Source organism: Mercenaria mercenaria, chromosome 17, assembly GCF_021730395.1.
Source record: "Mercenaria mercenaria strain notata chromosome 17, MADL_Memer_1, whole genome shotgun sequence".
Taxonomy (NCBI): Eukaryota; Metazoa; Mollusca; class Bivalvia; order Venerida; family Veneridae; genus Mercenaria; species Mercenaria mercenaria.
Window position 1 is genome coordinate 71,453,819 of NC_069377.1, and position 16,276 is coordinate 71,470,094.

The window sequence follows — 16,276 nt, forward strand, 5'->3', positions numbered from 1 at the left end:
CAGTTGAGCAATATATTGGGCTGTCATGGGTGTAACTCTGTGATTCCAGCAGGTATGCAAATTTTGATTCCATACCTCATGTTTTTATTCCAATGTAAATGAGATGTGGAACCAAAATTTGTAGTCGTGTTTGGCGCCATATAACCTATACTGTGTTGGTGCGCCGTAAAACCCAAATAAAATAAATAAATGGGCAGTCATGGCCTTCTTGTTTAGTCAGATTTGCTGCCATGGATTTGAAAGCCAAGTTAGTTAGAAACAAATAAAAACCTTAACTTTTTACCTGATGCTCCTGATGTTGTCTGCTTTTGTTTGAACTCTGTTTGGCATAAAGCTACTTCTCTATATTCTTATAGTTAATTGCATTGTAACCAATCGGTATTGCTCGGAAAATAAAATTGCAGAGACAGTCTTCAATATCCAGCATCTTATTGGTTGATTCAGGCTTAATCTTTGGGGTTACACAGAGTGGACACAGTGCTTATTTGATGAATTTTCTTTTTCATGTCAGATGGTTATACAGTGTGGAGAGAGAACTGTGTGAATAATATACGGATTTTCTTTTTCATGTCTTGTAGGTTATACAGTGTGGAGAGAGAACTGTGTGAATAATATACGGATTTTCTTTTTCAGGTCTTGTAGGTTATACAGTGTGGAGAGAGAACTAAGTGAATAATACACAGATTTTCTTTTTCAGGTCTTGTAGGTTATACAGTGTGGAAGTTTTACATCAAGCGAGATGTGAAAAATGATGTTGCCTTAAAACCAAAACACAGGGGCTCTGGTGATTCTATTGATGAGAAGGACGAGTTACCACAAAAATACAATCTCCGCAACACGAAATACAATGATAATAACAACGGCATCCATCATCGCTCAAAAACAAAAAATGGATCTGCTGGATTTTAGACTACTTTTAGGCTTCAAACATTATTAAAGTTAAATGATAATGTTAGTCAGAACTGCTTCATTCCATAGTTACTGGTATAAAATATTTGATATTTTAGTGTTTAGTGTGTGAATATTTTGGTTCTAATAATTGATTTGGGTTAAGTTTTAATTGTTCAGGATGTTATGTTTATGTAAACATCTTTTCATGTCCAGCTGTAATACCATTATCTTATTTATTTTCTTTAAAGTCCCTTTTGTTGTTGATGTTGTTTTTTTTTTTGTGTGTGTGTGTGTGTTTTTTTTTGTAAATATTTGCCAAAGTATGTTTTACATTATTACTATCTTTTTTAAAATACCTGGTTTGTTAGATTTTGATATTTTATTGTTGTTAAAATAGAGAATGAAAATAAAAATGCATTTATTTTAGTCTGCTTTTAAGATATTTGCGGTCATTAATGGCGTATTTTGCAACATTAGAGATGTTGTAATACATTGTTACTATGGAAGTTGGAACTATTAGAGTGTAAATAAATAAGAAATCGATTCACTTTTACCTTGAAAGTCGGTGTATAATTAAGAAATAATTTATAGCAAAAGAGTGTTTTAACACTATTTATGCACGATGGGTGGTTATACGTTGTACGTAGGGCGTAATAATTTCATGAGGACGTATTACCGCCTGAGTGTATAAATAGTGTTAAAGCACGGTTTTGCTATAAATTATTTCGATTCTTATATGCCCTTAATCTAAAACAGTAGAAAATATATTGGTCACAACAAAAACTTTGACATCACTACTGCACGTTAATGTGACGTCATTCTAGCGTAAGAGTGTTTTAACAGAGACATACATATTAGAATACGATATGAGGACTGTATTATTGTTGTTTATCTTGAAGTTACTCGAAGGCCTTAAATCACAAAATCATTCATAATGAGGGAAAAAATGCTTGTCACGTCAATTTTTATTAGCTCACCTGTCACAAAGTGAAAAATTGAGCTTTTGTGATCGCGTGGCGTCCGTCGTTCGTCGTCCGTCTGTGCGTAAACTTTTGCTTGTGACCACTCTAGAGGTCACATTTTTCATGGAATCTTTATGAAAGTTGGTCAGAATGTTCATCTTGATGATATCTAGGTCAAGTTCGAAACTGGGTCACGTGCGGTCAAAAACTAGGTCAGTAGGTCTAAAAATAGAAAAACCTTGTGACCTCTCTAGAGGCCATATTTTTCTTGAGATCTTCATGAAAATTGGTCAGAATGTTCACCTTGATGATATCTAGGTCAAGTTCGAAACTGGGTCGCGTGGGGTCAAAAACTAGGTCAGTAGGTCTAAAAATAGAAAAACCTTGTGACCTCTCTAGAGGCCATATTTCTCAATGGATCTTCATGAAAATTGGTCAGAATGTTCACCTTGATGATATCTAGGTCAAGTTTGAAACTGGGTCATGAGGGGTCAAAAACTAGGTCAGTAGGTCTGAAAATAGAAAAACTTTGTGACCTTTCTAGAGGCCATATTTTTCATGGGATCTTTATGAAAATTAGTCAGAATGTTCACCTTGATGATATCTAAGTCAAGTTCAAAACTGGGTCACGTGCGGTCAATAACTAGGTCGATAGATCTAAAAATAGAAAAACCTTGTGACCTCTCTAGAGGCCATATTTTTCAAGAGGTCTTCATGAAAATTGATCAGAATGTTCATCTTGATGATATCTAGGTCAAGTTTGAAACTGGGTCACATGTGGTCAAAAACTAGGTCAGTAGGTCTAAAAATAGAAAAACCTCGTGATGTCTCTAGAGGCCATATTTCTCAATGGATCTTCATGAAAATTGGTGAGAGTGTTCAGCTTGATGATATCTAGGTCAAGTTCATAACTGGGTCGTGTGCGTTCAAAAACTAGGTCAGTAGGTCGAAAAATAGAAAAACCTTGTGACCTCTCTAGAGGCCATATTTTTCATGATATCTTCATGAAAATTGGTGAGAATGTTCACTTGATGATATCTAGGTCAAGTTCAGAAGTGCATCACGTGCCTTCAAAAACTAGGTCATTAGGTCAAATAATAGAAAAACCTTGTGATCTCTCTAGAGGTCATATTTTTCAATGGATCTTCATGAAAATTGGTCAGAATTTTTTATCTTGATGATATCTAGGTCACATGTGCTCAAAAACTAGGTCACTATGTCAAATAATAGAAATAACGAAGTCATACTCAGTTCAACACTGGGTCATGTGGGGATAGGTGAGCGATTCAGGACCATCATGGTCCTCTTGTTAGTGTTCTTTGTGGATTCACTTACTTAATCATTTTTGCTTATGGGTTGGCATAGTGCCTGCGCTCTGTAGATTTTGTCTATAATTAAAGTGTTTTGTGTAGTAGGATATATGTTAGATATTGATGTTACTTTTTTATGGACTTTAACGTTTATTGAAGGCCTTGTTTCTATGGTAATGTTCACTGAGGCTCAAGTCACTTTTATTGGCTGTTAGTTTGTTACATGCTACAACTATGTTGCAAGTGTTACAACCATGTTACAAGTGTTACAACTATGTTACAAGTGTTACAACTCTGTTACTAGAGTTACAACCATGTTACAACCATGTTACAACCATGTTACAAGTGTTACAACTATGTTGCAAGTGTTACAACTATGTTACAAGTGTTACAACCAGGTTACAAGTACGTTACAAGTGTTACAACCACATAACAAGTGTAACAAATATGTTACAAGTGTACAATTATGTTACAAGTAAGACAATCATGTTACAAGTACGCTGCAGGTGTTACATGATGGCAATTTTAAGACAGGATTAAAAGGAGGAGATTTATTGTTTACCATTCATATATAATTTGTTAGGTTTTAAACCGGTTGCTCCAGGCAAAAAGTTAGTTGAAACAGTTTGATTATACAATTTCAATTACAAGACAGATTTTTTGACTGTGACAAGTCACATGCTCAGTTGATTGCAAATACCTCTGTGGCCAAGTGGTTTAGATCACAGATTTTGAATCACTTTACCACAGTAGGTTTCAGATCCCCCATTGAATGTAAAATTATTTCATGTGAGGAAGCTATTCAGCTTGCTTATGAAAGGTTGATAGTTCCACCAAAGTGCCAGGCCATACCCAAAATTATGCCCGGAAGGTCAGATAAGGTCTTCCTCCACCATTCAAGCTGGAAAGTCACCATGTGACTTCAGTCTGTGCAAGTTTCAACCAAGACACACTAATATTTGGTTAGATCCAGTTACTTCTGATAGAAATTGTAAATTTGTCAATCAATATAAGTAGAAATTAGCAATAAACATTGTTTAACTGAAATACTTGTTTGCGGACAGTTCGTTATAGAAGATTGAAAGACTGTAGTTGTTTGGAGATGGCCATTGATGAGCATATACCAGTACAATTTGACTCCCGTTTAATCTGTGTTCAATAGCCTTGTGAAAATGGGTATTTTATGTAAGTTGTCATAACCTTAGCTGTTAATGTACAAGGAGTGTTTAAAGGATAGTTATTTTATTTTTCAGAGTTTGCTCATTTTTAGCTCGACTATCAGAGTATATGGAGAGCTATCCTACTCAACCCGGTGTCGGCGTCGGGGGTCCTTCCGCGTCCCCATCTTGGTTAAAGTTTTTTTTACACTTTCCCTTTTTTCTCCTTATCTCTGTAATTACTTGATGGATTTGTTTCAAACTTATAATAGTTATTCCTCATCATCACCCACATCATATGGCACAAGGGCCATAACTCTCACACCAAAATTTCATGAATTATCCCCCCTTTTTACTTAGAATTTCAGGTTAAAGTTTTGATGCACTTTCACTCTATCTTAATTATTACTGAATGGATTTGATTCAAACTGAAAGAAGTTGTTCCACATCATCTCCCACATCATATGACACAAGGTCAATAACTCTGGTACCAATATTTAATGAATTATCCCCCACTTTTACTTAGAATTTCAGGTTAAAGTTTTGATGCACTTTCACTCTATCTCAGTTATTACTAAATGGATTTGATTCAAACTTAAAATAGTTGTTTCACCTTATCACCCACATCATATGACACAAGTTGCATAACTCTGGTACCAATTTTTCATTAATTATGCTCCCTTTTTGCTTAGAATTATTTTTATTTAGTGTTTTGATACACTTTATCTTTATCTCTCTTAAAACTTAATATTTTTGACAAAGACTCAAGCTATTGTGCAATATCTTTATCCACCATCAGAGTCATTAAACACTCCAGTGACAGCTCCAGCTTCCCCAGATGTGCCGAGTTTCACTATCTAGCATCGAAATAGTCAAGCACACTGTCTCCTGTGACAGCTCTTGTTTCAGTTTACCTTTTCTTTCTCTGTTTTATTGCTATAATGTTGTCCTCAGGTGTGTTTATAAACTGTTCCTAGTGATACAGTATTTAAACTTTGTGTTCAAGTATTGAAAGAAACCTGTTAGGTCTGCAGGCTCGATAATATTTTTGTGTGTGTAAAGTTTTCAGTGTTCCGGAACGAGTTTGAAAGTTTCCATCCCATCATTTAGCTGTTGAAAAGCATGTTTGTGTAATTTTTTATTTTTTTTAATGTTTATAATACAAAACCTTGATTAATGGAGCTTGTCCTATGTCGTAGAAGCTTTTACATACAATATTTTGATTGCTCAAGCTTGTGGTATGTTGCAAAAGTGTTTACATACAATGCCTTGATAAATTGAACCTGTGAAGATGTAATGCCTGAAAAATGTTGAAAATTGTTTTTATATTGGAGAAAATACACATACTGTTTAACAGTAAGATATATTGACCCAAAAAAGTTCTCCGATACTGGTATCTACGTTAAGACACCTGACTATTTAAACGGAGAAGCCTGAGGTTACTGCCATTACAGATATGTTAAAATGTTTCCAGTGTCCGTTCAGGTGCTTACATCGAGTTCTATATAATATTTTTTTTCTTTCAGATTTTTTTTTATTTTCCATTCAATTCTTAGTTGTGTACAATCAAAAACAAAACTTGAATTCAGATATAACATGTGTTTACTTGGATATGTGGTCTGGTTAGCATGTCTCTGTCAGATAATGTCAGGTTATATGTGCACTTATACTTTTTAGCTAAGTTTTAACCTTTACCCTGCTAAACCTCTGAAATGGACTGGTCCATCATTCAGTTTGGGCAGTTCCATTTAACATTAAGGGGTGTTCTTTGAAAATTTACTGAATGAATTGCGAACAGTGCAGAGCATGATCAGCCTGCATGGATGTGTAGTCTGATATTGGTCGCATTGGTCGCAAAGGTAAAACCACTTGCTGCCAGCAGGTTAAAGGTTAAAAGAGACAAAATCATAAACTATACAATCAAAAGTCTGCAGAAGTACTCATATATTCCTATATTTATTGATAGGGGGGTAAAATCTTTCCTTTTCTTTGACTTTTCATTAGATAATGGCATATAGTGTTATTCAAGTGTTTAAGAAAGAAAAGTAATACATTAAATAAGTCTTCATGTTTTCACAGACTACCATAAAGTAATAACCCTCACAGTGAAAAATACCAAATATATGTATCACCGGTAAGAAATTATAAAAAAAGAAACTTTGTTTTTCATGTAAGATCAAAATAACTTTCACTCATGAACACCATATCTTACATTTTCACTCCTGACTATGCCACTCGTGAAAATATTGCATCTGGTGTTGAATCGTGAAAAATATTTCAATCTTACACTGAAACAAACAAATATCCTCTATATGGTATTACAAACCACAGCAATATGATTATTGGGTAAACCTAATACCTCTTTCAAGACAGATTGACTATTTAAGGGATGTGTCATTGGCTCTTTTCAGGGAGGTGACATTAAGATGTCACATGGGTAACATTACAATTTTTTAGTTGCTGATTTGTAGGAATTTTAAATAGGGAAATGCATAAGGAATTAAATGTAGAAAATTTTCAGAACATAAGGTCAAACTTCAAATAACTTGCCCCTCATTAATGCGGGTACAAGTCTTGCTTGGGTTGTAGGAAACCATCCAGCTGGCTTACGGAAGGTCTGCCTCCAACATCAAAAAGCTGGGGGGAAAAAACATATGACCTATTACTGTGCCAGTGTGATGTTAAAACCAATAAGAAACACATTTTCAGAACATATACATATGGTTGGACAAGTGTAAACATTTATCCCCCTTTAAGCTTAAGCAGAAAAATAAGATTTCAAGATTACAGAATGAAAGACCATGTTTAGGCCGTAATTAAAAAATTGTTTGTTTGCAGTAATGTGACCCAAATTTTTTTATGTAGGTAGGGAATTTTTTTTTTTGCATATTATCATATAGAGAAAAAAAATTGCATCTGACTGGCCAGAAAAAAAAGTTGGGGCGCAGTGATTTTCACGGGTAGGTCATGTTACCGCAAACAAATTTTTTTTAATGATAGCCTTATATGATTTTACTTATTTTAATTCAGCAGCTGAACCAGACGGATTTGTAAAGATTGGGGATGGGGTATATTGATTATTGTGATGACTGTATCTATGCAAATTTTGCTAGCGTACACATTGTGAATTCCGTATATAGTGGTATTACTCTGCCTTGAGATTTTATATAGCCTTTTGGTTTATTTTTAGTCTTTTGTGTAGTTAGGATATGTAGTTTTTATGTTAAATTGAATACCAATTACTGTCATTTAGTCAGAATATCATTTTTTCTTATTAGTCATAGCAGATGTTCCATCAACAGTTAAATGTAAAATGTCAACAGAATGGTGTTTTGTTACATTTCAAATAGTTCTGCAGCAAGTTAAGTGAAGTAACCAGTACATGTATATTCTCATTTGGTTTCAATCATTTTTTTAGGTTGAAAACTGGGCTAAGAACCACATTACGAAAGTGTTCTATACCAATTCAAAAATTTGAATTAGTTTCTGGATGCCAAACAGAATATACCCCAGTCTCATAGATATCAGTTGTGTCAGATATTTTGATTAAAAGTAGTTATTTCTGTTAATCACGTGGTACCATAAATGTAATACATGTATATTTTATTTCAGTCCCATTTGATTTTATTAACAGTAAAGTACTTTTGTTAAATACAAATGGGACCCTCCGGCCGTGTTTAGGGTTGTAAATTTTTGTTTGTTCATAAAGTTGAAATGAAACACACCTATTGTAATATTCCCTGCTATATATAGATTGTCTCAAAGAATGTAATGTTGTATTTTTACTGAAGGTGAAGCAGTATTCTCTCTATACTCAAGTTGAAGATGCATTGACTTGATGTTATCTACTGTAAAATCATATATTCTTGAGGTATTCATTTTATTTTAGTTATTTTTGTACAAGTGAAAATCAATATTCTTGGAAGTACTAATATTGTTATAAAAAGAGGTATATATTTCACCAGCTGGCCTTGTAAAGTGAATATTGTTACATTGTATGGCATACTTCATTTACAACTTTATAACTAGCAAACTGTTAGCCTCACTCAAATATCTGATTTTACAGTAACCTGTCTTAATACATTGATGTATTTTTGTAAGTTATAATCCACTGTTGGATATGATAATCATTGTTTATCTCATTTTGGTAAAAAAAAGTGTTTTTGATACTGTAAGTTGTATATTTTATGTGAAGTTTTATTGTTAAAGAGTTTATATTGTCATACTGCTATAGCTTATTTTTGTACACCGTGTTGCCTAAATCTGATGTTAAACCTTTTTGCAAAATGTGTTATACCTTGCACACTGTTGATGTCTTTATGTTGTTTGTCAAGTACTTGAAAAAATGTTTATTAGAATTGCCATAGTTATGAAAATTTCTGGTTACTTGAACCAAATATTATGGTGTTAGCCCAAAAAGTTAAATCCCCCAATGAAAAAAAAAGAGAGAAATTTCCATTACTTTCCATTACTTTCATCTTTGAATTTGAAATCCATGTGCAAAAGATTTTTTTTCTCACTAAGTATTTTATACAAACAAAATTTGATGGTTTCATATTACTTGAAACTATACGAACCTTTTATTTTCCTACTACTTGAATTTAAATTTGAAAAAAAAAAGAGTGGAAATTATATTTGTTCAAGGAATATTGTTACAAACATATGAAAATACAGTCACAATGCTTCATCAGTTTACAGAAAACCAGTCAAAATATACACTGGGATTTGCAACTTTAATTTGGAGTACTACTTCTTTGTTCATGGTGAAATATGCACCATTGTAAAATGTATTTTATACGGATGCCTTAAGTTTGCTAACTAGATGTTGAGTATGTGATGGCTACTTACAAAGTCATCTTATAAACATATGATAAATATTGATTTATTTTGTAGTTACAGAATGGTTTAAATGAATGACATTTAGCTGAGCTGTTTTCCTTTATTTGCAGATTCTTGTGTATAATATTTTAGCATCATTTGGCGGTTAAAATAGCTCAGACAAGTAAACAAGGTTCTGTAGCAGCTTGAGAACAGAGATAAATATCTCACCAGGCAGAAATTGTCAGTTGTCATTACATGGTCTACTACCTAGAGATAGGATTAATGAATATTGGTAATTGAGCCAGATCATATTTCTATACAAGCTTCTTTTTGGTATTCTATAGTGAAAGCTTGGTACTAGACCTCTATTTGTCCCATCATTGGTATGGTTGATATTTAATTGAAACTTTGAATTATGTGTTTTAAAGCATCTTTTAGTGTGAATACAGCATAATAGCATAATTGAGGAGACAAGGCATTCCAGTGACAGAAAACTGCCTATGATTGTATTTGATAATGACAGTTCCAAACTGCCTTGTGCAGCAGTTTCTGCCTGAGACTATTTCATTGATTTTCCATAAACTCATTTTAACCAAGCTAAATTTATTTTCACCTGAACAGTGCATGTATATTTCTAAATTGCTTTTTATTGTTAATTCTAATATGACCCAATTTATTTTCCTATTAAACAAAGAAGACTGAAACTGTGTTTTTATGCAACAAAATCACAATTGTTATATCACAGATATTACATCATTATTAATATCTAGGTCATAATGGCAAGCTAGAAAAAGAAAACCTAACAAAATCAACAAATATTTTGTGGACGTTGTCAAGGATATAGATAGTAGTACTTGATATGGTGTTTGAATCAAAATAATATATCTCAGTGATTTCCTCTTGAATAAATGCATTGTTGTTCACATACATATTATTATAACCCTCATGATATTCCGGTAATTCCTTCGCATCTGAAACTCAAAACAATGATTTTATTCAACAACAGTTGTCTGGGATATATCAAAGAAGTATAAAATACACAGAATGGCAACTGGCTGTAATCTCGCGTGAGCTCGTGTCAGAGCGTGATTCGGCGTTATCTAACTAAAAACAAACATCGGCGAGCATGGAGTTACAATTTGTACCTTTAAAACTACATTTAAAATACATGTTAGCTTCTAAAACAAAATTAGTTTAATGTGAAATGGTCTTAAGACACGAAGTACACGGGGTTTTTTTGCCATTGAAAGAAGCATGGTCATACGGTGATAATTATTTTACCGATGAATAATTGCTTTCGCATACAAAATGGCGCGTGGAGAAAGCGCCACTTCCGGTAAACGAGATCTCTTTTTTTTGTCACGGGAGGTTGGCGAGATTTGCTCTATATGCCTTTCAAGTTGCCAATCTATTTATTTTTATAGCTCTTTGGATATATTTATCTCTTTACTTATATCACCAGTATGTACTGCATATGTTTGTAAAACCATATTTAAGAAATAATTTATAGCAGAAGAGTGTTTTAACACAATTTATGCATGATGGGCGGTTATACGTCGGGCGTAATAATTTCACAAGGGCCCGGCTGAGTGAAATTATTTGTACGACGTATTATCGCCAAAGTGTATAAACAGTGTTAAAACACGGTTTTGTTATAAATTATTTCGATTCTAATATGTCCTTGATCTAAAACAGTAGACAAAATATAGTAGCACTTTTTCTTGGTCGCAACAAAACCTTTGGTGTCACCGCACGTTAACGCAATGTCATTCTAGCGTATTAAGCGTGTTTTAACAGAGACAAGCATTTTAGAATAACAGATAACTTTTTTAAGATGTTTGCCTTAGTGAGTAGTCTGTCAAACGCAAGACCTAGTAGACTACCCGCTAGACTGATAATGAAGAATTTGTCACAAACTGTCAGATCAGAATTTTGTAATTTTCTATGTTATAGAGGAATAGTTAAAGATATATATTTGAGCTGGCACAAATTGGAACACAAGATCTAAATTTATAAGGCAGGGACATTCAAACATGTTCGTTACTATTGACAACACTTGTTTCTAACTGAACTCACTTCAGAAGGAAGGAAAATAGCAATTCAAAATGTATTTATATAAAGATGGTGTTATAATAGTTTGCTGAATGTAGTTTCAGTACTGTGTTGTGATCAGTCCTGCTGAAGACAGAGTATTAGGAGGTACATTTACCCGAGTATTGGTAGGTACATTTACCTGTAAAAATGTACCCAATGTTATACAGACATCACTGTATGCTTTGATACTACACCGAGGATAATACCTACATGTATAAATGTGCTACTGTTCTTCACTTTTAAAAGCTTATATTATGATCATATCAAAAGTAAATTTCATGCTAATATTTAAGGTAATAAAACACATTTACAGGGAATTTTGTTGTTTGTTCAGTTATTTTTATCTGCAAAAATACCATTTTAAGCTCACCAGAGCACAAAGGGCTCAAGGTGAGCTATTGTGACCGGTCATTGTATGGCTTGCGTCATCCGTCAACATTTGCCTTGTGAACACTCTAGAGACCGCATTTTTGACCCAATCTTTATGAAACTTGGTCAGAATGTTTGTCTTGATGATCTCTAGGCCAACTTCGAAACTGGGTCATGTGGGGTCAAGAACTTGGTCAATAGGTCAGATCAAAGGAAAAGCTTGTGAACACTCCAGAGACCACATTTATGGCCTAATCTGTATGAAACTTGATCAGTATGTTAGTATTGATGATTTCTAGGTAAAGTTTGAACTTGGGTCATGTTGGGTCAAAAACTAGGTCAGTAGGTCAGATCAGTGGAAAAGCTTGTGAACACTCTAGAGGCCACAGTTGTGACCAAATTATTATGAAACATAGAAAGTTTGGCTTGATGATTTCTAGGTCAAGTTTCAATCTGGGTCATTTGGGGTCAAAAACTAGGTCACCTGGTCAAATCAAAGGAAAAGCTTGTGAACACTTTAGAGGCCACATTTGTGACTCAATCTTTATGAAACTGGGTCAGAATGTTTTTCTTAATCATTTCTAGGTAAAGTTTGAATCTGGGTCATGTGAGGTTAAAATCTAGGTCACTAGGCCAGATCAAAGGAAGATCTTTTCAACACTCTTAGAGACCACAATTTAAGTTTGAAACTCATGGGAATTAGTCAGAATGTTTGTTTTAATTGATAATCTATAGGTCAAGTTCGAATCTGGGTCATGTGGGGTCAAAAACTAGGTCACCGGTCAAATCAAAGGAAAAGCTTGTGAACACTCTAGAGGCCACAGTTGTAACCAAATCTTTATGAATCTAGTCAGAATGTTTGTCTTGATGATCTTTAGGTCAAGTTCAACTCTTGGTGATGTGGGGTCAAAAACTAGGTCAGAAGGCACAATGCCTTCTAAACCTCTATGATTTTAATGAAGCTTTTGTTGAGTTTTCCACTCATTCTGCTTGTCAAGACTGCAGAACCCATGTTCCAAACATGCAAGTCAAAAGTTCAAGGCCACAACTGAGATTGAGCCCTAGATGTCCTGTGATTTTAATAAAACACAAGTTGAGGTTTTGTCTTCCAAAATAGCACTGACCCACAGTCAAGTTCACGGCTGAATGTCACACCATATTTCCTAAACACATTGAGGGATATTTTTCCTGTTCTGAAGGATACTTTTGTCGGTCTTTCCATCTATCCTTCAACAACTATTATCTTTATAATGGTTAGGCACATTAGTTAATATTTGGTGTGAATGTTTTGTTTTCAACAGTTGCTTGCCTGCAGATGTTATGCAACCAATGTTGTTGTCCCCAATTTGTTTAGAATTGATCTGTTTTGTTTCTCTGCTAAAAAATCATAAAATAAAAATTTCAGTTTATTTTATAGATAAATGTTTCTATTAACAAAGTTTTCAGCAAATGCAGTGAGAACATAATGAATGCCATATTATGTTGCTGAACAACTGTTTGGGTCAAAATAATGTGGATATAACATAGAAAAAGTGACAGAACCATTAACGTTAATATTTCTGCCAGAGTAATGCACCTCACGTCATTATGATGTGGAACAACTATATTTTAATTGAATCAAATCCATTTAGTAATGATCAAGATACATCAGAAGTGAATAAAAATTTAACCTGATATTCAAAGCGAAAAGGGGTCATAATTCATGAAATATTAATTTTCAGCTGGAATTATGGACCTTGTGTTGTGATATTTATGTTGCTATACAACTATATTAAGTTTAAATGAAATCTATTCAATAACATGAATTTCCCCGCCCTGAGACATTTATCACAAAACATTGCATGCCAATACAACGGAGGGGTGGGGGCAACATACTAATACTAATAATGTATATAAATCATAACTACAATATAATATTATATAATTCATGAAGAAGTTATGCAGTTTGAAAACTCCTGTAAATTTATAGCTGGTGAATGCTTTCAAATGTTAATATCTGTATTTTAAAGGTTTGATGTGATTTTATTAGAAAAACAAGAGGGTCATCAAGAGGGTCATGATGACCCTGGATCGCTCACCTGAGTAATATGAGCCACATGTTTCAAATGGCAAACTGATGCTAAAATATTAGAAAGTAGGTCAGTAGGTCACATTCATGGTAACTGAAAGTCAGTTTTAAGATCAGTGTGCAAAACTGTACATGTCATCCAAATTTCAAGGCTGTATCTTAAAAAACAAGAAAGTAGGTCAGTAGGTTAAAGTCAGTCAAGTGATCCCTAATCGCTTGGGGTCATCAGGTAATTATAATCAAACATTCTAGGAAGTATGATCTGATAATTTTTGAAGTATATTTTCCTGTATTAACTCATAATTATAACAAGTGACCCCTAGGATGGGGCCTCTTTTCACCCCAGGGGCATAATTTCAACAAACTTGTAAGAGATCCACCAGGCAATGCTAAATACCAAATATCAAAGGCCTAGGCCTTGAACTTTCATACAAAAAGATCTTTAATTGTTTTTTTTCCTATATAAGTCTATGATAAACTTGGTACCTGAGGGTCGGGCCTCTTTTCACCCCAGGGACATAATTTGAACAATTCTGGTAGAGAAACACTAAGAAAGGCAACATACCAAATATCAAAAGCCTAAGTATTGCAGTTTCAGGCAAGAAGATTTTTAAAGTTTTTTTCTTATATGTCTATGTAAAACTTGAGACCCCCGGGGCAGGGCCTCTTCATCCCAGGGGCATAATTTGAAAAGTTTTGGTCGAGGACCACAAGGCAATGCTACATACAAAATAACAAAGGCCTAGCTCTTGTGGTTTTAGACAAGAATTTTTTTTAAGTTTTTTCCTATATAAGTCTATGTAAAACTTGTGACCCCCAGGGCAGGGCCTCTTTTCACCCCAGGGGCATAATTTGAACAATCTTGATAGAGGACCATAAGTTGATGTCACATGCCAAATATCAAGGCTCTATGCCTTGCGGTTTTAGACAAGAAGATTTTTAAAGTTTTTCCTTTCGGTTGCCATGGCAACCAGAGTTCTGCATGGAATTAAATTCTTTGAACAATTTTGAAAGGAGACCACCCAAGGATCATTCCAGTGAAGTTTGGTGTAATTCTGCCCAGTGGTTTTCAAGAAATTTTTTTTAGAAAATGTTGACGGACACACGACGCACGATGGACATTTGATGGTCACAAAAGCTCACCATGAGCCTTTGGCTCAGGTGAGCTAAAAAGAAACGGTTTAGCATATTAATGGGAGGTAATTAATAAAGGAATGAAATTCATGATATTTATATGGTACTAATGAAACTTGTTTTTATGTTACACACTGGAGAAAGTAAATACCCCATGTTGGTCAAGGCAGAGCTGCACTTAATATCAACCTAATGTATAGCAATCATACTAATGCTGTATTTACCTATATAAATAATAAAGGTATAACTCATGACTGGGTTTGCATTCTTGACATCTACAATTGTTAACAGCTTTTTATATCAATCAATAACCATAATCTTACTTCAAACATTTCATTTTCGAATTAGTGGGAAAACTGATTTAAAAACACATGTATTGTACTTTATCACATAAAAGGAAAGTAATGCACCAACAAAAAAAGAAGGTTAACATGAGTGACTGTGACCTTGACCTTTGCACATGACACATTGTCTTGTAATGGTGAATATTCATGCCAAGTTATGTAAATAAACATCTATGCATTAAAGTTACAGACAAGACAAAAAAATGTCAAAAATGTTTTATCCCCAAAGTTGACCTAGACCTTGAGTCTATGTCAAATTACTTGAATATCCATCCATGCAAAGTAAAGTTTTGACTGACAAAAAAAAACAACTTATCTTTCACCTTGACCTTTGAGACAGGGTCCTGGGTCTTGCACATGGCATATTGTCTCTTTATTCAATAATTGGGAACATTTGTGCCAAGTGATACTTGAATGATAGAGTTATAGACTGGACATGAAACTGATGCTCTGAACATGTGACCTTGACCTATGAGCAAGGAGTCTGTGTCTTGTGCAAGACATGTCATCTCATTATTGGGAACATTTGTGCCAAGTAATTTCAAAATCCCTTGATGAATGAATGGGACAAGAAATAGACTATGTAAACCTTTGACTTCTAAGTGTGATGACCTTGGAGCTAGGGGTCTGGGTCTTGCTCATGACACATTGTCTCATCATGGGAACATTTGTGCAAAGTAAATTAAAAATCCCTTGAAAGAAAGTTATTGACTATAACTCATTATTGGGAACATTAATTTGTGCAAAGTAATTTCAAAATCCCTTGATGAAAGAAAACGGTTAACATTTGACCTTTGTGACCGACCTTGGAGCTAGTGGTCTGGGTCTTGTGTATCACATGTGTCATTATGGGGAACATTTTTTTCTTCCAGTTATTACAAAATTCCTTCATGGATGGCAGAGTTATAGACTGGACATTGACGGATGGACCCAGCCTATTTCTTTGTCCCCCTTTTTTTTTCTACAAACAAGAGTGCCCGAATGTCACAATATACGCCCGTCACAGCAAATTTCTTTACACTAGCACCTGTATTTGCAAATGGAATTTTAATTTTCTAGTTATTTTCAATGCTTTTTTTTTTTTAGAAATTATTGTTATTCTTTTATTTTTCTAAGTCCACAAAAA

The 16,276-nt window shown here is 34.1% G+C and overlaps 1 protein-coding gene across 1 annotated transcript in view; it reads left to right on the top strand.

Moving 5' to 3' along the window:
- LOC123537226 (phosphatidylserine synthase 2-like) overlaps positions 1 to 11,552 on the top strand; it is a 65,252-nt gene extending 53,700 nt beyond the window's left edge. Inside the window, exon 13 of the mRNA XM_045320867.2 lies at positions 698 to 11,552. Coding sequence (XP_045176802.2) covers positions 698 to 909 — 212 coding nt within the window. The 3' untranslated portion in view covers positions 910 to 11,552. The remainder of the gene's footprint in view (positions 1 to 697) is intronic.
- Positions 11,553 to 16,276: the final 4,724 nt, after the last annotated feature.